This window comes from Mirounga angustirostris, unplaced genomic scaffold, assembly GCF_029215605.1.
Source record: "Mirounga angustirostris isolate CCGP_5_RB_7025 unplaced genomic scaffold, mMirAng1.0.hap1 SCAF_5, whole genome shotgun sequence".
NCBI lineage: Eukaryota > Metazoa > Chordata > Mammalia > Carnivora > Phocidae > Mirounga > Mirounga angustirostris.
The window spans coordinates 59,478,327-59,503,437 of NW_026991713.1; the positions used below are offsets into that span (position 1 = coordinate 59,478,327).

Sequence of the window (25,111 nt, forward strand, 5' to 3'; positions counted from 1 at the left end):
ACTCTTGATCTCGGGGTGGTGACTTCAAGCCCCACATTGGGTGTAGAGATTACTTAAAAAAAAAAAGAAAGAAAGAAAAGAAAACCATTGATTTAAAGTGACAGATGCTGGGGGTGCCTGGCTGGGCTCAGTGGAGGAGCATGCATGCGACTCTTGATCTCGGGGTCATGGGTTTGAGCCCCACATTGGGTGTAGAGATTATTTAAATAAACTTACATAAGAATAAATAAGTAACATGACAGATGCTGGAGTTGATTATCTTGTCAAAATCTTTTATTTTAATAATTGGAAATTAGAGGGAGAAGATGGGTGAAGTGTTTAGGAAGTGGCCTTTGGTAAATGGATCACTAAATCCTAACGGTTATCTCTTCAGATGTAGAGAGATCATCATTCCATTGGATAAAAGGAAAATTTCATTAAGTTTTTACCATTTCTTGCACTCTAAACATGATTGATTGCATCCTTGCATCCTGTATTTGTTTGGCTGCCTAAATAATGGCAGATATGTTTTGGACAAAGGTGGACTTTGGGTTAGATTCTTACTACATTTTCACTTGCTACTGGGATTCTTTTGGATCAATGTGTCTCAAATTTTTGATCTTGACCCTTACTAAGAAATACATTTACACTGTACACATATCGAAACAAGCTTCACTGTATGAATATATGTGCAAAGCACTCTGGTACTTTCTCATCTACAGTACACTTTCATTTTCTTAAAAACGCAGGTCAGTTTTTGCTGGTTTCGTCACTGTGTATAGACCCACAGATTGGGGAAAAAAGAAAACTGATCTGAAGAATAGGTAAATCTTGTCGTTTTAGAGTACTCCGAATGGGTTCCACCCATCTCCAGCCCCAGCTGCTTGGATTTATAAACAAATTAACCATGACCCTTTATTTGATGGTTTTAATTTGAAAGATTTCAGGATTTGAACATAGGCTTCTTGGTTTACTGTGATGTGCAAGTACACATTGCTTTTTTGTGAATTCTCTTACAGTGTTAGAGTTAATAGATCTGATGAATATTTCTCTCCAGTAGGAAAATTTTAGTGGATAATTTTTCATTGATATTATGAGACTATCACATTTAAAACTTTTTTTTTTCCTTAAGATTTATTTTATTTATTTGAGAGAGAGGGAAGCGTGTGCACGCTTGTGTGCAGGAGCCAGGGGCTGGTGGGGGCAGGGAGAGGGAGAGAATCCTCAAGCGGATTCCCCTCACAGCCAGGTGCAGAGCCAGAAGCGGGGCTCAATCCCAGAACCCTGAGATCATGACCTGAGCCGAAATCAAGAGTTGGATGCTCAACTGACTGAGCTACCCAGGTACCCCCACATTGAAAATCTTAAGTTTACACTTCTTGCCTTTGGAGAACCTGGTTTGGTTGTTCATTTGTACTGGCCTGTTAACAAGATGTTTAGCCTGTGTTGCAAGATTAAATTTCAAGTACTTGTGTTTACAACTTAAGGATATATTATTGCTGCCAAACCTAAAAGGATAGTGTTCACTAAAAGGGAACATAACACATCTTCACTGGTCTGTCTGAAAACCCAGGAAGTAGAAAGCTATCTGGATAGTAGGTGAGCAGGGTAATGGTTGAGGCAAAATAGAAAAAAGAACATTACTCTGCAGTGGCTGGATTTTTATATTTCAAGGAAAGTTTTGGTAGTTTTCAGAGCCCTTGTTAGTAGCTTTAGAAAAGAGAAAGATATCCAGGGTACAGAGGTTTCTGAGGAAGATTAGTAATTTTTATTTAGGTATTTTATTTAACTACATAGCATGATTTATATATCTTATTGGAATAGCACGTTTAACAAATCCAAGCATTTCTTTCCTTTTCTTGTTCTTTTGCTTGGTCTATTTTTATTTCCACTTACCTTACATGAAATTGGACTTAAAGCTGTGTGCTGTGGATATTGATTTTAAAAGTAGTAAATTACAATGTGAGATATCACTTGTAACTGACTCAGCATGGCTGCTATTTACACATTGTTATTCATGAACTTGAACTCTGGGCAGTTATCTTTTTTCCCTGACATAAACTTTGATTTTCCTTTCCTCCTTATAGAGGATGCCTTTTAGCTGATCATTGTACTAATGGGAAAGAGTCCAGGTCATCCTGAGAAGAGTTGGCTTGTGCAGAGTCCAAGATACAGCTTTGTTGGATTTCTGTAAGCTACTCGAAGCCACATATTCATTTCTGATGACAACTTTACACTTGTGTTGGCAGAACACCCACAGTGACAACTGGTGCCTATGTTTAGTCTGTCCAGGAGCTCTACCAGCTAACATGTTTGGGGAAAAACCTACACTGTTCTTGTTAGCAGCTATGTAAATATTAGACCTTGCTGAGTTTGTCTTCCTGGATCTGCCAGTATTTTGGGGGGTAAGTTACATTCTCTGATCGCCTTAATTTACCCTTTGAAATGAGGTATTTAATATTTAAAGGTTTTAGGCATTCTTTGGGCTACTTGAAGTACAGTTCTTTTTGGATCAATAACTGGTTTTATATACATCCAGTTTATGATTTTTAACATTTTATTTCCCCTGTGTATTAGTCTCCTGTGGCTGCTGGCACAAATTACCACGAGCTTCTTAGTGGCTTCAAACAACAGGAATTTAGTCTTACAATTCTGGAGACCAGAGGTCTACAATCAAGGTGTGGAGCCCCCTCTGGTCCCTTCCTTGCCTCTTCCAGCTTCTGGTGACTGTCAGCCTCATCTCTCCCTGCTTTTTCTTCACGTTGTCTTCTTTTCTGTGTCTCTGTTTCAGAACCGCCTGTCATAAGGATAGATGTCATTGCTTTTAAGAGCCACCCAGATACTCCAGGATAAATTTTTCCTTTCACATCTTTTGCCATATAAAGTAATGTTCCTAAATTCAAGGGATTAGGACTTGGGTATCTTTGGGGGGGCCATATTCAGACCACTATAACCTAGTTCTCTAACCCTTATCCAAATAAATTTTACCTAATTCAAAAAAGAAAAAGCTATGGGGCACCTGGCTGGCTCAGTCGGTTAGATGGCTGACTCTTGGTTTCGGCTCGGGTCATGATCTCGGGTTGTGAGATGGAGTCTCAAGTGGGAATCTGTTTCAGATTCTCTCCCTCTAGCTCATGCCCGCTTGCGCACATGCGCTCCCTCTCAAATAAAATCTTTTTTTTTTTTTAATGGAAAAGTTAATTAAATTATCTTTTTGGTTTCAAGAAACATTTACTTTTAAAGATTTTATTTTATTTATTTGACAGAGAGTGGGCATACAAGCAGGGGGTAGTGGCAGAGGGAGATGGAGAAGCAGGCTCTCCACGGAGCAGGGAGCCAGATGCGGGGCTTGATCCCAAGACCCCTAGATCATGACCTGAGCCAAAGGCAGATACTTAACCAACTGAGCCACCCAGGCACCCCAAGAAAAAATTATTTATTTATTTTTGAGAGAGGGAGGGGCAGAGGTAGAGAGAATCTTAAGCAGGTTCCACACCCATGGTGGAGCCTGACACCGGGCTCTAGCTTGCTACCCTGAGGTCATGACCTGAGCTGAAATCAAGAGTTGGACACTTAACCAACTGAGCCACCCAGGTGACCCAAGAAAAGTTATTTTTAAAATGAGAGGCAAATGGGAAAAAAAGCTCAGAAAACTTAGATTCTCTTCCCTCTTCTGTCATTAACTACTGATACAAGCTTGGGTCAGCTATTTGCCCTCTTTGGTCCCTAGTTTCTTCATCTTATATGGAAAGAATTGGATAGGTGATTGCTGATAGCCTTCTAGACCAAAGACTTTTATGAAATAATGCCTGAATTGTCTGGGAGTTTGTTTTTTGAAGTCAGTGATTTTAAATGTGAGTGAAGAACTCATTCTAATATTTTGGGCCAGTGGAGGCCTTTGCCTAGGATTTGAGGGATAGATGACTGACTTGTTGGCTGGTTGTCAGATCCTTGGGGTATTAACATAGGGTAACAAATTTGTTAATTGTGTGTGGTTTTCTTAAAAAAAAAAAGGTATAATGGACAGATTGGGCCGTTTTTCACTCTCATCTTAATGAGGCTGTGGACTGTGTAGTCTGGATTTCCTTTCCAGTAAGAATAGTTTGTCAAAATTAAACAGTGACAGATTTTCCTACCTGAAACTAGGTTGTGGAGCTAGTTTTTCACATGCAGTCTTACCCTTCAGACTTAACTGAGTGCCTGTTCCATCATACTTCATTGCTAGAAACGACACTACAAAACATGGGGTTGAGATGGTATTGCTGAAAGGACTATTCAAAGGTCAAATTTTTAGTACACTCATTATTTATTTCTTACATGGAGAGGAGGAGGAGGAACCAAATTGAATTCAAGTATTTCTCTGATTATAATCTCCATTTCTTAGAATAAAGCAAGTTCATATCTGAGTCAGCAGGCATAATTATGTCGGAATAAAATGCCCTGCTAAAGAGGTCAACCAACAGGCTGGGAAATCTATCTTAAGTTTGGTTTCTGAGGCAGATCCTTGAACTCCATGTACCTTCTTTCTCATCCCTAAATCAGTAAGACTCACTTACCTCACAGGGAGTTGTGGAGGGTAATATACTGCTAACTTGTTCAGTATTTCACAACAATAAATTACATGTAAGGATCTGATAAAACATCGGCAAACCCTATTTATATGAGTAGTTGGAAACAAGCATAGATATAACTTACAGATAGTTCAGAAAATTTATTAAAGTTATTTTAACTTCCTGTATCATCAGACATCTTACCTTCTGTTTGCTGCATACTTTCCAAAGAGTTGTTTTGTTCTTTTTCCATAACAGACATGAGGTAGGTAGGGCAGATAGCTAACACCAGATTAGATGATAAAGGGATCAATTCATCAAAAAGACACAAGAACCCTAAATTTTACACAACTAATAATAAAACTTCAAAATAGGGGCGCCTGGGTGGCTCAGTTGGTTAAGCGACTGCCTTCGGCTCAGGTCATGATCCTGGAGTCCCGGGATGGAGTCCCGGGATCGAGTCCCGCATCGGGCTCCCTGCTCGGCAGGGAGTCTGCTTCTCCCTCTGACCCTCCTCCCTCTCATGCTCTCTGTCTCTCATTCTCTCTCTCGCAAATAAATAAAATCTTTAAAAAAAAAAAAAATACATGAAAGAAAAAACAATGGAACTGAAATATATACATTTATAATTATATTAACACGTTTATAAGTAACCCATGGATCAAAGACATCACAAAATTAGAAAATATTTTGAACTGAATAAAAACGATAACATGACCTTAAAATTTGTGGGATGTAACTAAGACAGTGCTTAAAGGGAATTTTATAGTATTAAATGCTTCAGTTTTTAAAAAAGCAGAAAGGTCTAGAGTCCGTGACCTACATTTCTATCTTAAGAACCTAGGAAAAGAAGAGCAAGTTAAATTCAAATTAAGTAGAAAGAAAATGCTAAAGATAAAAGCAGAAGGTAGTTGGTGAAGTATAAAACAAAAAGAGAAAATCAATGAAAGTGAAAGTTGGTTTTTGAAAAGATCAATAAAATTAATAAACCAAGCAAGTCTGATCAGGGGGGAAAAAGACACAAATGACTAATATCAGGAATAAGAGAAGGGATATCAGTACTGATCCTAGAGACATTGAAAAAGTAGTAAGAGACTATTACGAACAACTATGCCAGTGCATTCAGTTTCTTAGATGAATTGAATCACCTCCTTGAAAGACAAACTGCCAAAGTTCACTTCAGAAGAAATACAGAACCTCACTAGCTCCATATTTATTAAAGAAATGAAATTTGTAGTTGAAAATGTTCCCCCAGTGAAAACTCCAGGCCTGAATGGCTTCACTGGTAAGTTTCACCAAACCTTCCCCCCACCCCTTACCAATCCTTTAAGGAAGAGAGATACCAGTTCTACAAACTCTTCCAGAAAATAGGTGAGGAAGGAACAATTAAAGCATTCATTATTTTTAACATCTATTATCAGGCAAACTTCTGTTTCCTTTGTGTGTGTGTGTGTGTGTGTATTTTTTTTTTTTTTAAGATTTTTTTTTTCCTGAAGATTTATTCTAGAGAGAGGGTGAGCCCGTGGGGTGGGGGTGGGGGGGTACAGAGGGAGAGGGGGAGAAAGAATCTCAAGCAGACCCCCTTCTGAGTGTGGAGCCTGACACGGGGCTCTATCCCTCGACCCTGAGATGATGACCTGAGCCAAAAATCAAGTCGGACCCTCGACTGACTGAGCCACTGAGGCACCCCAAGATTTTATTCTGTTTTTTTTTTTTTTAAGATTTATTTATTTATTTATTTATTTGACAGAGAGAGACACAGCGAGAGAGGGAATACAAGCAGGGGGAATGGGAGAGGGAGAAGCAGGCTTCCTGCAGAGCAGGGAGCCTGATGCAGGGCTCGATCCCAGGACCCTGGGATCAGGACCTGAGCCGAAGGCAGACGCTTAACGACTGAGCCACCCAGGCGCCCCCCCCCCAAGATTTTATTAAGTAATCTCTACAGCCAAGGTGGGGCTCAAACTCTGAGATCACCCCTGAGATCAAGAGTCACATGCTCCACCAACTGAGCCAGCCAGGCACCCCCTTTATATTTTTAAAAGTATTTTCCAGATTTTTTTCTTCCCTGCACAGTAGACTTACGAGATAAGTAGGGCAAATAACACCGTTAAGATTAACTGAACTGGCTAGTTTGATCTTTCAGTTACCTAATTGGGAGAGGACCACATCTCCTTATTCCTAGTCCTGATTTTGCCACTGTTAACAAGCTGCCTCTTTAGAAGCTTTTTTATAACAGCCTTTGGGGACAGGACTAACCAGTGCTGACTTCACCAAGGAGAAATTGTTAAAATCCTCAGCCCTTAAGTTGAAGGCTGGGTTAGACTTAGTGCCCATGCAATGCTTGACACTTACTTACCAAGCCCTCAATAAATATCCCAGAACGAGGATCAGAATAGCAATGTTAATCATCCCTTCAGCATAGGATTTAAATTAGGATTGCAGTTGGAACCCGGATAAAAAGATAGAAACATCTTACTTGGTTTAAGGAACACATCAGAACGCTCAGTGGAAGAGCTGGGTGGTCTGAGATTGGCTGTCCCTTTTAGCCGTTAATCTGGTGGTGGCCTTTCTTTGCATTTAACTATCAATATATCTGAAGTGTAAAACACACTTTTATGATATTGTGGCATAGTAACTCACACTTAAATGTCAATAGAGACACTTGCAAAGACCTACAAGGTTCAATAATTTCTGGTGTGGGTTTGTTTCTCCTGTCATCACCCATTATGTATTTTTTTACAGCTTTTAAATTGCCACAGAGAGAAATTGGTCAGGATCATAATAGATGGCCAAGGAGCTGCCAAGGATACCGTTGCATGGATGGGAAAAAGTTCAGTACTGCCTTGATTTTATTTATCTAAATTGTAGGCTATGACTTGAATATAATTCATGTTGCTAATATACCAAGGTAATGGCAAAGCATAGAATTATGCCATATGTTGAAGGAATGCTCTCTTTTACTCCATGAAGTTTTACAGTCTGAGATATCTAACTCCAATTATATAAAAACTTCTTTTTTTGTCAGCATGTATTAATCAAATTTTAGCATATTGCCTTAAATTATAATAGCATCTCAACAGTTAAATTAGAGATATTTTAGAGATTTTAGTTTATGGTTATGCAAATTAATTTTTATGTCTCTTGAATGTCTTCTCTAAGGCTATGAGAGAGCATAAATTGTCTGGTATAGCAGAGGCTTTTCCTTAAAGGATTTGTTAGAGTAACCTGGAGGGGTCTTTGTGACCCTTAAGCTGCTGATGTCCAAAATCTGTACAAGCTGGATGCTGGCAGATAAGCACCATGTCTTAATTTTATGGCTGTTTGAAAAATATGACTGTTCTTTTACTTGGGGGTGGATACTTCATCTCTCTTAACCCTTCCATATTTTGTGAACATGCTCTGCCAAAGTGGTATCTAAAAACCCAAGATTCATAGTAACTACTCCAACATTGCTATAACCCATATTTCTTAAGATTTATGTATGGTAAAATTGCCAGGTTCTTCATGAAAGGTGACTGGATCTACTCGTTCATGCATCATCACATTTAATTAAGAGAGGAGTGGGTATGAGAATAACACCCACCTGAGACTGTGGTGCCTTAAGAGGAGTTCAGTATATTGCAAGGACAAAGTTGTTGGAAAGCACCATCTGGAAGACATTTGCCCACAGTGGTGCCAAATTCTACTTTCTCATAAATCTTGGAACAATTGGATATCTAACCTTGCCCAGTGATGGGTTTAGGTGTGGCCTAACTAAATTTAAAGAAGACTGACACTTGAGAGAAGAAATTCAGTGGATTTTTTTTTTTTTTAAAGATTTTATTTATTTATTTGAGACAGAGAGAATGAGAGAGACAGAGAGCACATGAGAGGGGGGAGGGTCAGAGGGAGAAGGAGGCTCCCCGCTGAGCAGGGAGCCCGATGCGGGACTCGATCCAGGGACTCCAGGATCATGACCTGAGCCGAAGGCAGTCGCTTAACCAACTGAGCCACCCAGGTGCCCTCAGTGGATTTTAATAAAGGGAAAAAATCCCATATAAAATTATGTTCTGGGATTGTGATCTCGTAATGAGACATCAAGAATTTGTGCGTGTTACTGCTAAATATGCCAGTGAACCAGACTGATAACTTTTAAGCAGTTCTGAGATTTGCTATAGTACACATTCGTTTATATTTTTTAATGGTGGTCAGAGCTTGGAGGAGAGTACAGCTGAATAAAATTTATAAGGCAGCCTTTATCTCTGTTTATAATGTATATGTTTTAATCTAAAAGAACAAAAGGCCCTTGACTCCCTTGCTCACTGGAGCAGGAGGCTTAGATAATCAACAAACAGGATACTTTGCCCCAGAATAATTCTGTGACTGGATGAGGCAGTGCCTTGGCCTGATTTTTAAAGAATCAAAAACTGGAGTTGCACTAGCCAAACGGAGAGCATTTCCTCTCTCCACACTCCTTTCTATTAATAAAGTTTGTGTTGTCTATATGTGGCTTGTTAATGATAGGGGTGTTAACGACCATAGTTAATCTTCCTCCTCAACTCTTCCCTAATCCAGTCTCTTAAATAGACATTTAAAAAGCTTTTAACTCCTCTTGAATTGGGTGCTCATGGGCTTTTGGTGGAGGTGGAGTGATAGTTATCAGCCCATTTAACAAAACCTGAGACAGCCAGGACAGCTGTAATGTGTATCTCTATGGTGTGTTTTTGTTAAAATGCCACATGGCTAATACTTTGGAAATCATAAATCTAATAGAGAAAACATCTTTATAGAGGGTGTTTTAGTTTTATGCTGTATGTGTTACAAACTTAAAATCATTGGTGCTTCTAGATCCATAAAGAACAAAGAATATAGACCAGATTAAAATGCTTCTGTAAATTTGGTTTCTTTTCATCTGTTTTATTTATTACAATAGGCTATATAGAGGACGCCTTGAAGACAATGCTGCAGCTGACTATCTAATCTTCACTTAAGCCACTAACTTTCCCAAGGCACATTGGGGAGAAATGGGAATTTCTCAAGCCTGGGCCAACTGAAGTCATCCAACCACAGCATATTTAATTAATACATGTGATAGGGAGCTTTGCATATGCCCTCATCCCTTTCCCCTCTTTCTGGAGGATTTTGCCTTCTTACTGGGCTTATAGATTTTATATTGAAACTATAAAATAGGGGTGCCTGGCTGGCTCAGAAGAGCATGTGACTCTTTATCTTGGGGTTGTAAGTTTGAGCCCCACATTGGGTGTAGAGATTACTTAAATAGAAAATCTTTGTGGGGGGAGAAAAAAGAAACTCTAAAATGAACAGAGCGCTCACTGATTATGTGTTTTGACATTTGGTCTGACTACCACCTCCAAATAGTTCAGTGGGTGGTTCACTGAGGCAATTTACCAGTTGGTTTTCATTACTTTTTTAAAAATACAAAGCAAGCTCAGAAAAAGATTTAGAATTATGTTGTATATATACTTTTGCTCGTAAGTAGTGATGAAAATAAAATGTGCTACACCAAGATCTAAGAAAAGCCACCAAGACAGCTGGCATTGCCAAGTAGTGACTGGAGGGACTAGAGCAAAGCCTGAACTGGACAAACAGATCCCAGAAACCCTATGTGGGCGATTCTGTGAATCCAGGATTGATAAATGCAAATAGCTAACCATTACCTCTGTTGTTCTGGATTGCCCCAGTTTTCTCTAATGGCTTCTCTAACTTCTGGGGACTGACAGTTTCTTACGCATTTTTTTTTTAAACCCTTATAATGAGTGGGATTTTTTGGTCCTTCTTCTCTTTCTGCTTCACTTCCTCACCTCTTCCTTTTTTTTTTTTTCCTGGAAGATTTATCTGTTAAAGAAGTCTTCTGTCATCGACTTGGAATGTGGGTTCTGCCTGGGCCTGACCACAAAGCTCTTTGATGTTTTTCCAAGGCTGACTTCTCACCAGATCCCTGGTTTAGGGTTTTTTTTGCCCAGCACTCAGAGGCCTATAAGGTGAATTTGCCTTGTGTCATTGATATGAACGGTTGGTGGGGCCTTCTCTTTTCTCATGTCCGGATGGGCAATTAAATTGCTGGAATCTGTGTGTAGTTGTTGATGCCTTTACCAGAGAGTTACTGTGTATAGTCAAGAAAGGGCTGAGAGCTGTTCATGCCTGAAAGACTCTAGAAACTTGAGAAGCTGCTCACCCCTTCCTATGGAGATTTCTACAAGGATAGGGTTGCGCTCAGAGGCTCATCCTCTCTTCCTTATTCATGGTATCGGGATTCTGCCTTAATCACTCCATCATCCTGCCAGCCATGTCTCATTTCTCATACTTGAACGCTCCCTCCTCTCAAGCTCAGCGTGAACCACCAGTCTTGATGCTTTATCTGGTACAGGCTCTAGCCCTTAAATTGTCCGTCTGGCTTTGTGTTTCATTTGACCCTAATACACTGGGTCGCACTGTCTAAAAGAGAATTATGTTCCCTCCGATGTCTGAGTGCATTTCTCATTTCTTACTGCTGCTCCTGAGCAGATCTGTAACTTCAAGGTTAAGATAAGACACATTCCATCAGAACTATGTCGTCATCCTTGCCAGCTTCTGATCTGTGACTGTCCAGGAGATTTATAAGACAGTTGCGTGCCATTCTTTACAGAATATTATGGTTGGACTCTGACTCCTGGCATCAGGCCCAATTTGATTTGTCAGCTGTTACAAAACCCATTTCCCAAAGAGAAAGAGACCTTAGCTGTGTGCCCTTTTAGGCAGTTCTTAAAGAGTGGGAAGGAGGAAATTGATCTGACATTATTTCCGGATGTTCTAGGTAGGGGGGTAGACACCAGAATATTTTTGTCCTTCTTGTTGATTTCACTTTTTTTTTTTTCTGAAAGGTTTTACTAAAATACTAATGTTGCTGTCATTCTTTATCTCTTCACAGAATTACTGTTAGTCTTTTCATACTGCCATCTCCAATGCTTTTCTGAGTTTTAAGGAGTAAGAATAAGTATTTTACCCTTAAGAGAGAATGTACCTGCTTATTCTCTGAAGCTTTTATTAGTTTACCTGTACCTAGTTAACAAAGATACTTTCCTTCTTTGTTGCTATCTACTAATATTTTGAGCTGCAGGAGTTAACTTCGTGTGATAGGGTTTAACAGCTTAGGAATTTGGAAGGTCACATATTTCCTGCTGCTGTTGTATTTGGCCCTATATTTTTACAAAAGCTTCTCTTTGGGGGGACTTACCAGCTCTTTGGTCTCTATTTAAACTCACTGTTTCCCTAGGAGGTAGGCAGTGGGGATTTGGCCCATTTTAGTGATTCTGGGGTTAGATCTCAAATTATTTACTCAAGGTCACACATAGCAAGTTAATCACACAGTGAGAACCCTGATCTAATTCCTTTAGCATTGTTTTTATATCCCTTAATTACACAAAGTATTCAAAAGTTAGGAAGAGTCCAAAAAGGCAGTTTTACCCAGAGATTTTTCTGACCGGTACATTCAAATTTGAGGAAATCTTCTGTAGTTAAAAACTGTCTACTCTCATACCCTATGATTACTTCTGTTTGATAACCGAAATAATCACTATTCTCCACCTTTTCCCCAGTTGGGATCTTTGCTTTTGATTGTCCCTTTTTCTTACTCTCCTATGGCAGCAACCTCTGGCTCTAAAGACCTGAATTGTAAAGCAGAGGAGGGCTTTAGAGCTCTCCAAAATGTTCTTTAGGGCCAGGACAAAAGAAACTTTATGGGACTGCAAGTCTCTATCTAAGTAGCTCTTCTCTTATCTCAATCCTCCTTTTTTCAAGTATTAGGGATTATTGATATATGGAGTTTTAAATTATTATATATTAATGCTTCGGGTAGATAGTAATTACTTAAAAATTTGTTTCATAACATTACAATAACTACTAATGAAAAGTGTTTTTTTTTTTTTTTAAGATTTTATTTATTTGAGAGAGCAGAGAGCGTAAGTGGGGAGGAGCGGGGAGAGGGGCAGAGGGAGAGGGAGAAGCAGACTTCCCACTGAGCAGGGAGCCTGATCCCAGGACCCTGACCTGAGCAGAAGGTAGACCCTTAACTGACTGAGCGAGCCACCCAGGCACCCCGAAAAGTGGTTTTAATTCAACAATAATGGTTGTGACTGGACTGCTCTCCCCTCTCTTTTTAAAAATACTTAAGGATTGGGCGCCTGGGTGGCTCAGATGGTTAAGCGTCTGCCTTCGGCTCAGGTCATGATCCCAGGGTCCTGGGATCGAGTCCCACATCGGGCTCCCTGCTCCTTGGGAGCCTGCTTCTCCCTCTGCCTCTCTCTCTCTCTCTCTGTCTCTCATGAATAAATAAAATCTTTTAAAAAAAATACTTAAGGATTACACTTTTTTCTACCTGTAATTTCAGTGGACAGGTTCTTTGTTGGTGCTTCAAGTGTCTGGATTCTGTTTCAGTGTCTAGTAATCCCCCAAAGAAGGAAAGTTGTATAGTATCTTGAAATACTTCCCTTCCCCCCTTTCCTCCTATCCCCCCATCCCCCCATCCCCCAAGCAATTTTAATTAACTGTTCAGTGACAGATGGTAGAAAAGGCCTTATTTAAAGTGCTTCTGGTGGGCTGGGTTTTAGGGGTGAGTGGTTTGTACGGATCCTGTTGTAGCGGGACCTGGCTTTTCCCTTCCCCCTTCCAGTTGAGCTATAATCCTGTTACATGATCTTAAAATGCTATTGATTAATTCCCCGTGCTCTTAGAGGAATACAGTGTTGGGTTTAAAACCCAAGAACCAATTCCCTTGAGCTCTGAATGCCTTCAGCTTTGAGGCCAAGGGAGTACCTTCCAACTTCTCCACCCAGTCTTCACTGAAAAGGAAAGTTAAGCCTTTTAACTTTTCCGTTTGCCTCTCCGCCCCCCCCCCCCCCAGTCTAGTACGGCTGCCAGTTGCCATGGCAACGGGCTGGGACAGCTGCGCAGTGGCTCCCAGGCAGCTGGGTGGGGGCGGGGGAGCCGCCAGCCCGCCAAGCCCCAGACCTGGGAGGGGAGGCCCCTCCTGTTAGCCCAGAGGGAAAGAAAGGACTGGGGCGATCCGGTAGGTAAAGGAGGGAACCCCCATTCATCTTCTACCTTTGGGGCTCCTCTTCTGCATGAAGGTATAAAGGGAGATTTTTCTCTTTCCTCCCTCAAACTGAAGAACACATATGTAAATCCTTGTTTTTCCTCGTGAGGCAGGGGAGGCCATAGCCACAATGCTTAACTGCATGCATCTAACCCGGGGCTGGTTTTAACCCCAGCGCTCTGACCTAAACTGCTCAGCTCCCGGAAATTCCAAGGTGAGTGGGGGTGGGGGTGGGGTACTCTCCCTGGAATATGACATTTCCTGTCTCTGGTGAGGTCGGAGGCTGTTTTTATTTTAAATAAATAAGATTTTTTTTCTTGAAGCTTAGGACTCTCTTCTAAATTCATGGAAGAATTATTTTCAAACTCTTGTCTACATTCTCCCCCCTCCACCTCCTCTTCCAAATAAAGTACTTTAATAAAAACTTAAGTTTTTTTTACAGGGCAGTAATGGGTACAGACAGTTGTTTGGGTGGGCAGACCTATTGTAATAGGTTCTGGAGATATGGCTTCCAACTAGATGTTCTTGGAATAATTCCTTAAATTTTGCTAACTTGAACTAAATTGATAAATGCAACTTTTTATGCTACTTGACTTGAACACAGTTGTGAGATTAGTAGTGGCCTTCCCTGTTCCTGGGAGTTGTCTTCTAGTCAGGATGGAAATATTTTTAGAGAGTGCTGAAAAAAATCTTTCAAGATTACAGAAAAATAAAAATGGAGTTCAGCTAAGAAAACAGTTCCTGCTACTCTATAATCCAGACTGTAGGCACCACTTAACATGGATAAAGAAGAAGTCTTAAAAGTGATTATGGAAACAACAATGTGGGAATTTTAAAAACTAGATTCTGAGTTGAATACTCCCTGGTTGTGCATATTTCTGAGCTTAACTCAATTTCCATTTGTGTTGCCTTGCTTCAGCTTTCCTTGGGCCTGTGAATGGTTCCTCTGTGTTTTGAGGCTTCGTGTTGATGTGAGTTTGGGGCCAGACTTCTTTTTCCTTCTCTTCTTCCTTTGGCCCAAAGTCAGCTCCGGTTAAGAGAGGTACCTCCTTAACCATTTGGATTAGTTGAGCCATGAGAATTACTGAACAATCCAGTAACTAATTTTTATTTTTTGGACTAAAAAAATTTCTTTTTCTCCCTGCCTCTCTCCCATCCCAAAATGAAAAAGGAGGCCTAGTGTATCTGAGATCCTAGCCTTGCTTTTGTGAACTGATGGACGCTCTGTAGGGACAAGCTCAGTTTGTTTAAGGGAAAGATAAACCAAGTCACTGAAGACAGTGGTGAAAGATGCCTGAGCAGGCCTTTTTGTGCTAAGAGACTAGTCAAGATCCTTAGAGCAGAGGAAGGTTACATTTTGGGGCTTTTTTCATTTTTATGAAGAACCTTATTCACCTTATAGGTAAGATTTTAATTCTGTCACTGTTCTTTTAACTGGTAGTTTTCTGCATTTCTTTGAGATCCTGGCTTTTTAACATTCACAGAAGTACCCGGGAGTAACATACCACACCACTTGTCTTTTGGAATCTGAAATTAGAGGAGTTAGACAGTTGTGTATATATTAATGATTTTGGTCTTGTGAGCTGAAGTAAAAGGTGTATTTGGGAAAGTGGGGATTGACCATTTTTTTCTTATATGCTTAGGAACCATCTGTAAGAATGCTTCAAGACCCAAAAGAAGGGTACATGGCAACTTTGTGTTATACCCCCTGCATTCCATCAAGAAAAGACAAAGCTTTAACTCCTTGCATGGATTCTGATCATTTTGATCTTCCTCTTTGCAGGAACCGGTGGCCTTAGTCCTTCAGGTGGAACAGTGTGCGACATGGGAAAGAAAACCAAGCGGACAGCTGACAGTTCTTCTTCAGAGGATGAGGAGGAGTATGTCGTCGAGAAGGTGCTAGACAGGCGTGTAGTTAAGGGGCAAGTGGAATATCTACTGAAGTGGAAAGGCTTTTCTGAGTAAGTGCCTTCTTTAGGCCTTAGGACTCTACAGAGGTGGACTCTTGGTTTCCTTCCTCATGAGCCACTGCCATCTTTGTCTTTTTCTCTCCTGACCTGCACTCCTTTGAGTCAGAAGATGCAACAATAAACTAAACAGAGTCTCCCTTGGAGCTGGTCTTCTAATGATAATGCTTTTGGGAGACAGCATAATGAATTGGTTAGGTGCATAGACGTGGAGCCAGATTGCTTAGGTCCAGATTCTTGTTCTTATGAGCTGGGTGACCTTGGTGTAGTTCCTTAGTCTTTTTCCTCCTCAGTAAAATAGGAATAGGAAATAGTACTTGTCATAGAGATGTAGAGTCTGACAGGTAAGCTTCAGTGTAAGTATAAACTGTTTTGGGGCACCTGGCTGGCGCAGTTGGTACAGCATGTGACTCTTGATCTCGGGTTGTAAGTTCGAGCCCCATATTGGGTGTAGAGATTACTTAAAAATAAAAAGTATAAACTGTTACTGTTAATACTCTTTTGGATATAACTAAGCTAAAATATATACATATAAGCAGAAGTCATCCATTCCATAGCCCATAGCTTTCCAAAATGATCCTTGGATCTCAAAAGTGACCTAGGGTGAAGGACTCATCTTAATGAGAAACTTAAATCTGAGGCCACATTTTTTTCCCTCCTGGTATTTATCTTTTTAATTTCAAATCTACAGCCGAGGCAAAAGAAATTGAGTGAACACTCAGATACACACCACCTACTTTCTACAATTAATACTTTAATCTGTCTGGCTTTTTGTTTTTGTTTTTTTTGAAGACCTTTAAAACCCTTTTTTTAAAAGTCAATGAGCTTTAAGAATGATACTGAAGTATTGACTAGAATGTCTGTTAGGAAGTCATTGGCTATAGGCTGAAGTGCTAAAGGTGATTATTCTTTTTCCTTGGAATAGATAGAACTAGACACATTGAAGCACAGAGGGAGGTAGCTTGAAAGGTAAAATATATGTGATCGGTAGACATTTTGCCTCAGTTTTTTTTTTAAAAGATTTTATTATTTGACAGAGAGTTAGCGAGAGCAGGAACACAAGCAGGGGGAGAGGGAAAGGGAGAAGCAGGCCTCCTGCAGAGCAGGGAGCCCAATGCAGAGCTCAATCCCAGGACCCTGGGACCATGACCCGAGCCGAAGGCAGACGCTTAACGACTGAGCCACCCAGGCACCGCTTGCCTCAGTTTTTGATTAATTCTCTTCTCAGGATGCCTGATAACAAAGAATGGATTTTCCAGAACCCCAATGCACTGGTAGGAACTGGTGTAGGCTTCTTGGAGTGGCTGTGGAATAGAAATATAATGCAAGGCACATGGGTAATTTTACATTTCTGGTGGCCATGTTAAAGAAAAGTGAATTTTAATAATTTATCTAATGCAGTATATCAAAGTGCTATTTCAACATTAATCAATATGAGAATTAAGATATTTTACATTATTTTTTTCATGCTAAGTCTTAAAAATCTCATGTGTATTTTACATTTTATAGCACATCTCAGTTCACACTAGTCACATTTTCAAGTGTTCAGTTAGCCACATGTGGCTAGTAGTTAGTTAGCACATTGAACATCCCAGTTTTAAAGTGTAGGACTTAAATGTCCTAAAAGGTTCAAATTTTGACAGTACCTTTGGACAGTCTGAATCAGGAGCCTTTGGAACATACTTAAGGTTATTTCATTACAGAAATTATCGTTTCTCATTTGGAGCACTTTTGGCATTTTAGGTGGGACAGTGCACGCACTACAGGATGCTTAGCATCTCTGGCACAGAGCACACTAAATGTGGGTAGCACAGCAATCAGAATATGCCCTCCGTATTTCCGAAGAGGAATGGTATTACCGCATACTTTAGAGATGAGAAATTATGAGTTTGAGAGACCTAGAAAGAGGAATTAAAATAACACTGAGAGATTTTAAGGGTGTCTGTTGGGCCCTTTTGAATCACCATTGGAAATTGTTGGTCGTTTTGAAGGTACTTGAGACTATATCTGTATTTGAGTTACTGGTAACTTACATAGATTAAAGAGGGAAAGAAAGTTTGAGGTAGGTAAATTAAAGCACTGTCCTTACTTTCTCGGAAATGCCCAGGATTTCATTAAAGACAGGGACAAATTTTGCCCTATTAGGATTGTCTGGAACTAAGTACCTACTGCTTGTTAGGCAGTGGTCAGATTCTTCTACCTCATGTATTTTCTTTCATTCTCATAACAGTCTTTAGAGGTATTTTCAGTTTACAGATGAGGAAGTTAGCGAAGCTATTTGCCGAAGATAGTGTAACTGGTAAGTGCTGGCACAAGGACCTAGTATCAGATTTCTTTTCTTTTTTTTTTTTTAAAGATTTTATCTATTTATTTGACAGACACAGCGAGAGAGGGAACACAAGCAGGGGGAGTGGGAGAGGGAGAAGCAGGCTCCCCGCTGAGCAGGGAGCCTGATGCGGGGCTCGATCTCAGGACCCTGGGATCATGACCCGAGCCGAAGGCAGATGTTTAATGACTGAGCCACTCAGGCGCCCCTAGTATCAGATTTCTTTGGCCCTAATGCCCAGACTCTTTAAATTAGACCATGCTGTCTTTTGGGTGAAAATTGGTTGTTGTAGAAGCAGCAATACCAATATGGTAGGAAAAGAGATAATCCCGTTATAGGACTGGCTTTCCTTGCTACCAGTAGAGACTCGCTCCTCTCCCTCTGTGTCTGCTTGCTTATGTTACAGTATTGGCGCACCTCTCGCTTTTTGTGTCTTAATTTCTTCTGGGATAGAAAACTATATGGTTTGTGGATTTGGGGGAAAGTTACTGTATGAGGTTTTTTGTTTTTCTTGTCTTTTGCCGAAAGAAGAGCTATGAAGGAGAGGCTTTTCTAGTTTTAGCTCAAATGATTTCGAAATAGGGCGCCTGGGTGGCTCAGTTGGTTAAGCGACTGCCTTCGGCTCAGGTCATGATGATCCTGGAGTCCCGGGATCGAGTCCCGCATCGGGCTCCCTGCTCAGCAGGGAGTCTGCTTCTCCCTCTGACCTTCCTCCTTCTCATGCTCTCTGTCTCTCATTCTCTCTCTCTCAAATAAATAAATAAAATCTTAAAAAAAAAAAAAAAAAAAAAATTAAAAAAAAAAAAATGATTTCGAAATAAATCTTGTTTCATTCTCAAGCTCTTTTTGCAAAAAGTTTTAAATCTAGAGTAAATATCAGTTTTTTCCATTATTCTGCTTCTTATTTGAGTCTAGTTATTATGGCGTGTGTTCAAACCATGCCCATCTTAAAGATACCTTATTTAAAAACCAAAATAAAATATTTAAAATGGATAGTACATACATTAAATAATTTTTTCTCAACTCAATGAAAGGATTGTAGAAACTGTTTCTATGATATATTTTCAGATGTACTTTAATATAAACTAGTCCTTACTATTTAACCAAAAGAACCTTTGCCACTGGCTAGGAGTGAAGAGGATGCCTGGCCTGGTTTTTCCCATGGAGGTATATTTCATGCTTTGATTCCATAAGCTTGTGATGTAGTTGGTAGTTTGGTTTTCCAAAACCCATGCCAGGAATAGAGAACAACTTTGTGAATAATAACTGTTTGTTTTCCTCATAATAGGACTCCCTTGATTCAAGTTTAATTAGGCTCAATTATTCAGTTTGGGTTTTTTATTAATATAAAAATGTATTTTGACTACCTAGTAACAGTAGACTTGAATCTACAGCATTGAATTAATGTACTCCAAATCCCACTTCTTTTTTTTTTTTTAGTGAATTTTTTTTTTTTTTTAAAGATTTTATTTATTTATTTGACAGAGACACAGCGAGAGAGGGAACACAAGCAGGGGGAGTGAGAGAGGGAGAAGCAGGCCTCCCGCGGAGCAGGAAGCCTGATGCAGGGCTCGAACCCAGGACCCTGGGATCATGACCTGAGCCGAAGGCAGACGCTTAACAACTGAGCCACCCAGGCGCCCCCCAAATCCCACTTCTGAGTCTTCTCCTTACTGTTTGCCAGTATTCTAATGATTTTGAAGCCCTTATACCTTTTTTCTTAACAGTTACTTCCAATCTTCCAATAATTTATTGACATTTCTTCAGAATATAAGTAACATGTTTAAGATAACTGGGGGTGCATGCTTTGTTACATTATTCTCTCAGGATTTTATTAGATGATTATATATATGGAATCACATTATTTTATAAAGCAGAATTCATATTTTGAGTTTTAAAAAACTGTATTGAGGTATAATTTACATACCATAAAATTCATTCATTGAAAGTATACAATTCAGTGAATTTTAGTAAATTCAGAGAGTTGTCAACCATTACATTACTCCAGTTTTAGAATATATCCATAATTTCCCCAGATTCCCTGGAGCTCATTTGTGGTTAATCCCAATCCTACATTTTGTCTCTAAGTGTGTCTTTCCTACGTTTCATATAAATGGAATCAGACAATATATAGTCTTTTGCATCTGGTTTCTTAGCATATTATATTTGAGGTTCTTTCATGTTGTGGCATGTATTAATTAGTATTGTGTTCCTTTTGTTGCTGAATAGTGTTCTGTATAGATATACCACATTTATTCATCTATTGACAAGTTGATGGACATTTGAATTGTTTTCTGTCTTTGGCTGTTAAAATGCTGCTGTGGGTAATTGTATGCAAGTTTCTTTGTGGATATATTTTTTCATTTCTCTTGGCTAGATTCCTAGGATCGAATTTGTTATCTCTTTTAAGTGTAGGGTTTTTTTTCTTTTGCCTACCTGTCTTCTTTAAAAGAAAGCGCTGGATTTTTTTCCCCCTCATTCTTTTCCTTTTTTTGTTTTTTTTTTTTCCATTCTTTGTGCCCAGGGAGCACAATACTTGGGAACCCGAGAAAAATTTGGATTGCCCTGAGCTAATTTCTGAGTTTATGAAAAAGTATAAGAAGATGAAGGAGGGTGAAAATAACAAACCCAGGGAGAAGTCAGAAAGTAACAAGAGGAAATCCAATTTCTCGAACAATGCTGATGATATCAAATCCAAAAAAAAGAGAGAGGTAAGCTTCTTTCCCCCCTTTTCCCACAAACAGTTGTTTTGCCTCTTGCCGCACCCCTCCTACCCCGCAAGCGGTATTTTGGTGGTTTCAGTTCTAAGGGTGGCCTGCAAGGTAAATTGTTGAACAAAAGAGCTTCCAAGGAGGTATGTTGATTAACTACGGCGCCCCCTCCTGGCTGTGTGAGAAATGTACTGTATATTCCACTGAATTGTATTAAAGTGGCAAAATTAAGTCCCTGTAAAACAGGCAGCTCCCTGTCTTCTCCATAAATAGGCAGCTGAGTTATCTTAGCAAGGGAGGGACTTGGTGACGGTTTTAAGGGTAGAAAAGGGCTTTAAAATGTTTACTACTTTTTTCCTTTTGTTTCAAAGAGCACTTACTTTCAAACTTTTATATTCTCTTGCCTTTTTAAATTGATGTGAAATTCACATAACATAAAATTAACCGCTTTAGTTTTTAGTTTTTATTTTTTTAAAGATTTATTTATTTGAGAGAGAGAGCCCGTGCCTGCATGTAGTTGGGGAAGGGCAGAGGGAGAGGGAAGAGAGAGTCACAGCTCTGTGTTCCCCCGAAAACAGAGCCCAACGTGGGGCTTGATCTCAGGACCCTGAGATCACGACCCAAGTGGAAACCAAGAGTGGGATGCTCAACTGACTGTGCCACCGAGACGCCCCACAATTAACCATTTTAAAGTGTACGGTCCAGTGGCATGTGTATTCTCTTTTGATTTTATTATTTCTACATATTCCAAATAAATTTTCATCTTTTTTGAATCTTATTGTTCAGTTTGAAAAGTATGCTTATGAAATTTTGGTTTGATGTAGTTGCTTTAATTCTACTGATCTTTAGTTCTCAAGTAACTAGCATAAACACTGCTCTTGCCTCTTTTTTCATCTGTATCTTTTCCATCTGTGTACACACACAGACACACACGCTACTCCCCCCCCCCCCCAGCTTCCATTCCTTTCATTTATTTCAAGGTTATGAAGCCTTTTGTGGTGAAGGATGTATCATACCCTTAACGTTTAATAAAATAAAAGCATAATAAGTCCACTTCTGAATCTTCTAGCATCACAGCCATAAGCGTCTATTTATCTTCATTCTACTTGATATCCACCTTTCTGGAACATTAGTTCTCAGCCCTGGCTGCACATTAGAGTCATCAGGGTGGGGTGGGGGGCTTTAAAAAAAAAACCTTTTACCCAAGATACACCCCAGACTAGTTAAATTCAGATTTCTGTGGGTTGGGCCCTAGGCATCAGTATTTTAAAAGACTTACACAGGTGGTAGAGAAAATGGGAGATCAGCGTTCGAAAAAGAATTGAAATAAGAGTGAAAGATTGGAGGTTACAAGTGAAAGTGGACTCTAGGTTCGTGTCTTTCTCCTTATTTGTTTCCCTGATTAATTTTATTTTTTACAACCTTATTTTTAAAACCACTCTATTCTGGTGTGTTTATCGTTATGATACAGTGTACTGATAAGGAATTTGAGAATGCCTTCCCTTCTCTAAGGAGCTAAGACTCGGTTCTTTCTTTCTTTTTTCTTTTTTATTAGTCTTTTGTATTCTGGCTTTTGTCATTTGATTCATTTTCTAACTAAAGAGACCAAAAAACAGCACAGCAGAAGACTTGTGACTAGCCATTTGTAACATACAGTGTGTATTTCCTCAACCTAAGGTTTCTGTCCTTTCGAAAAGGAGCAGTCTGGCTTTAGACCTACTGGCCAGCATAGAGAGTTTCGTTCCTAGGACAGGTTCTGATGCTGCTGACCTTGAAAACAACCCCCACACATCCCTTGTAATGTTCATCTGGGGCCCCTGGCAGCATTCTCAGCAGTGCTGGCGGCTGTCAGGTAGATAGCCGGGAAGATAGGTGATTGTATGTTTTAAAGGTACAGGAGGGGATTGCGTTTCTTTCTTTAGACCACTGCAGAAGAAATTTGTTAGTCGGCATTATGCCTGATTTAAGATTACTGCCTGTGTGATGATTTTAGCATTTTCCTCGCCTCGGCTCCTTTTCAGCAGCTTGAACATTTTTCTTCCCTTCCCTCTCTATGTGGCAAACTGTTTTCAGCCACCAGCTATGATTTACGACTCAGTTCTTGCGCCAGCATTCCAGCTGTGAGCAGCTGTGTGCACATCTGGGAACCTCCTCCCCTTAAGCACCCCCAAAAGAGGCTGTGTTTTTGAGTCAGTATCTCCCCTGATCGGTGCATGGAATTTCCTTCCCAGTGTGGGTTCTGGTATCTTTGGGGACCACCTGGATCCTGAATACTTTGTTTCTCTCAGAAAAAAGCAGGGTGAATGTCAGATCAAAGAGATTATTATGAAAATCAGACATCAGAGATTTAGTTCATTTGGGCAGTCTTACTAAATCTTTTTTATGTTGCTACTAGATAAGTTTGCATTATTTTCCGTAATAAGGTCTTTAAAATTACCTGGCTTGTCTAAAATGCCACTGTTTTGCTCTCACCAGTGCCATCACACCTGAATCGGACTTTGTGCTCCTGCCTCAATGGCATGATTGCATTTGACCAAGTTTGAATAATCTCCAAGAAAATTACCAGTTTGTTTTAAGTCACTGTCCAGTTCTGTTCTCTAATGCTAACAACTCATCCACATCAGGAGGGGATAGGCACAGACCAGGGCCTCTTCTCCCAAGTGTGTGGGTATTGCAGTACATGAGCTCTGAAAGAAATTTGCTGTTTTATGATACTGCCTTGAATCATTCTTACCTCTGTTCTTTCATCAATATAGACGACTGTGTGAAAGAAGTATTAAAAATATTGGTAAAGGTTAAGGTAAATTAAGTGTCTAAAAAAAATCAAGATTGGTATATTTGAAGTTTATAAAATGAAAAAGGGTTTAGTTCGGGTAAGCCTGGACTTGTTTATCATCTTGGAAGCAACAATTTAGGGGTAGTCAATTCATAATATCAAGGAGATTAGATTAGAGGGTTAGATGAGTGCTTAGATGATGCCTCCAGAATATCTTAAGGACTATAAAAGAGTTTTAGGGGCCGCTGCTCATTCTTGAAGGAGTACTGGAAGAACAACTGCGTCTTCTTAAAAAATATTTCTTGGCGTCACTGTCACTGGCTGGCCCAATACTGTATTTCTTAAGTTCTAAGAATTTTTTGAATTGGTGACAAAAATGAACTTAGATGGTGCTTTGTTGAACTGAGAAACTGGGTTTTTTTTACTCTTCTCTAAGCTGTAACCTTTATCTTCTATTTATAGCAGAGCAATGATATCGCTCGGGGCTTTGAGAGAGGACTGGAACCAGAAAAGATCATTGGGGCGACAGATTCCTGTGGCGATTTAATGTTCCTAATGAAATGGTGAGAGAGATTGGGCCTCACTGTACAGTTGTGTTTCTTTGCCAGTGGCTTGAATTTATATGGAAGATAGGGAAGATGGGAGTATTCCCCAACTAAGAATTTTGATTGTCAAGGATCTTTGGCTGATATCACCTGTTAGTATTAATGGAAATTAGGGTTGGGAGTGGATTTAAGACATTCTCAAGCTTTGGTATTAAGCCAAATTATTTTAGCACCAATACCTAAGGTAGCTTTGAGGTAGGATACATATAGACATGACCTAACCATTTATTTACACAGTTCTGAATCATTTACCGTCGACCATGAGCCTGTGGCCATGAGATAGGAGTTGAGTGAGGCTTTTTGCCATCACTGAGGATCAAAACAACTGAATAATCTCAACAAAAAGCATTAAGACTAATAGTAGCAAAGTGTAAGTTACTTCATTCGGTGGAGGGGGTGTCTCTTAGAGGAAAGGGTAGTTACTTCCCTCAGTTTGGTTTCTTAAAGACAGGGTGATTTATGGTGTGACCCTCACTACCTCTCTGTTTCCAAGTGTTCTGGGCTTGTGATTTAAGTTTGGTCTCTAAATAGAGGCTTCGTGCTGCATTGCCACTGAGGAAGCTAATTTACCTTAAAGTTGTAGAATCAAAAGGTTTAATATTTTATCTGATCGAAATTTTGCTGGTAAATTACCCAGAAGCCTAGATTTGAAGAATCATTATACTCTGTCAGAAGTAAGGAGCTGTACTGACTGCTTTTCCCACTCAGCCATATGTGTTACTTATGATTTACATTCACATATTAACTAGCTTTTTTCCCCACCACAGTCCAAATTTGAGTGTCTGATCTGAGCTGTGTGTTTTCCCCACCTCTCCTCACCCATAATACCTCTATGAATTAAACATCTCCGTTTTCTAGAAAAGGAGATAGTTGTCTTTGCTCACATCTCAGTGGAATTTTAATTTAAAATACTTTTTTTTTCTCGGTTTGGAATACTGGTTAAGGGACTGGCTAGATTTTTTGTTATATGTGGTAGTAGAGCGTTTGTAACTTGGATAATTGAAATTTGCAGCTAATTCCTACATTTCATTTTAGTGGCTATATTTTACATTCTTATTCTCCCTTACGTGAGTACTGTTGTGGACTTAAGTTTCTGTTTACTTATTACTCCAAACCATTGTTTTCAC

General features: G+C 39.7%; 1 protein-coding gene across 4 annotated transcripts in view; it reads left to right on the plus strand.

The window, feature by feature from the left end:
* CBX5 (chromobox 5) overlaps positions 1-25,111 on the plus strand; it is a 36,698-nt gene that overhangs the window by 2,681 nt on the left and 8,906 nt on the right. The window contains exons 1-4 of one of the 4 annotated variants that reach the window (XM_045873289.3): positions 13,419-13,572; positions 15,383-15,560; positions 20,417-20,603; positions 23,842-23,942. In XM_045873289.3, coding sequence (XP_045729245.1) covers positions 15,424-15,560; positions 20,417-20,603; positions 23,842-23,942 — 425 coding nt within the window. In that variant the 5' untranslated portion in view covers positions 13,419-13,572; positions 15,383-15,423. Of the gene's footprint in view, positions 1-13,418; positions 13,573-13,648; positions 13,814-15,382; positions 15,561-20,416; positions 20,604-23,841; positions 23,943-25,111 lie in introns of those variants that run through there. The other 3 variants (XM_045873290.3, XM_045873288.2, XM_064591151.1) reach the window with 3 other exon arrangements.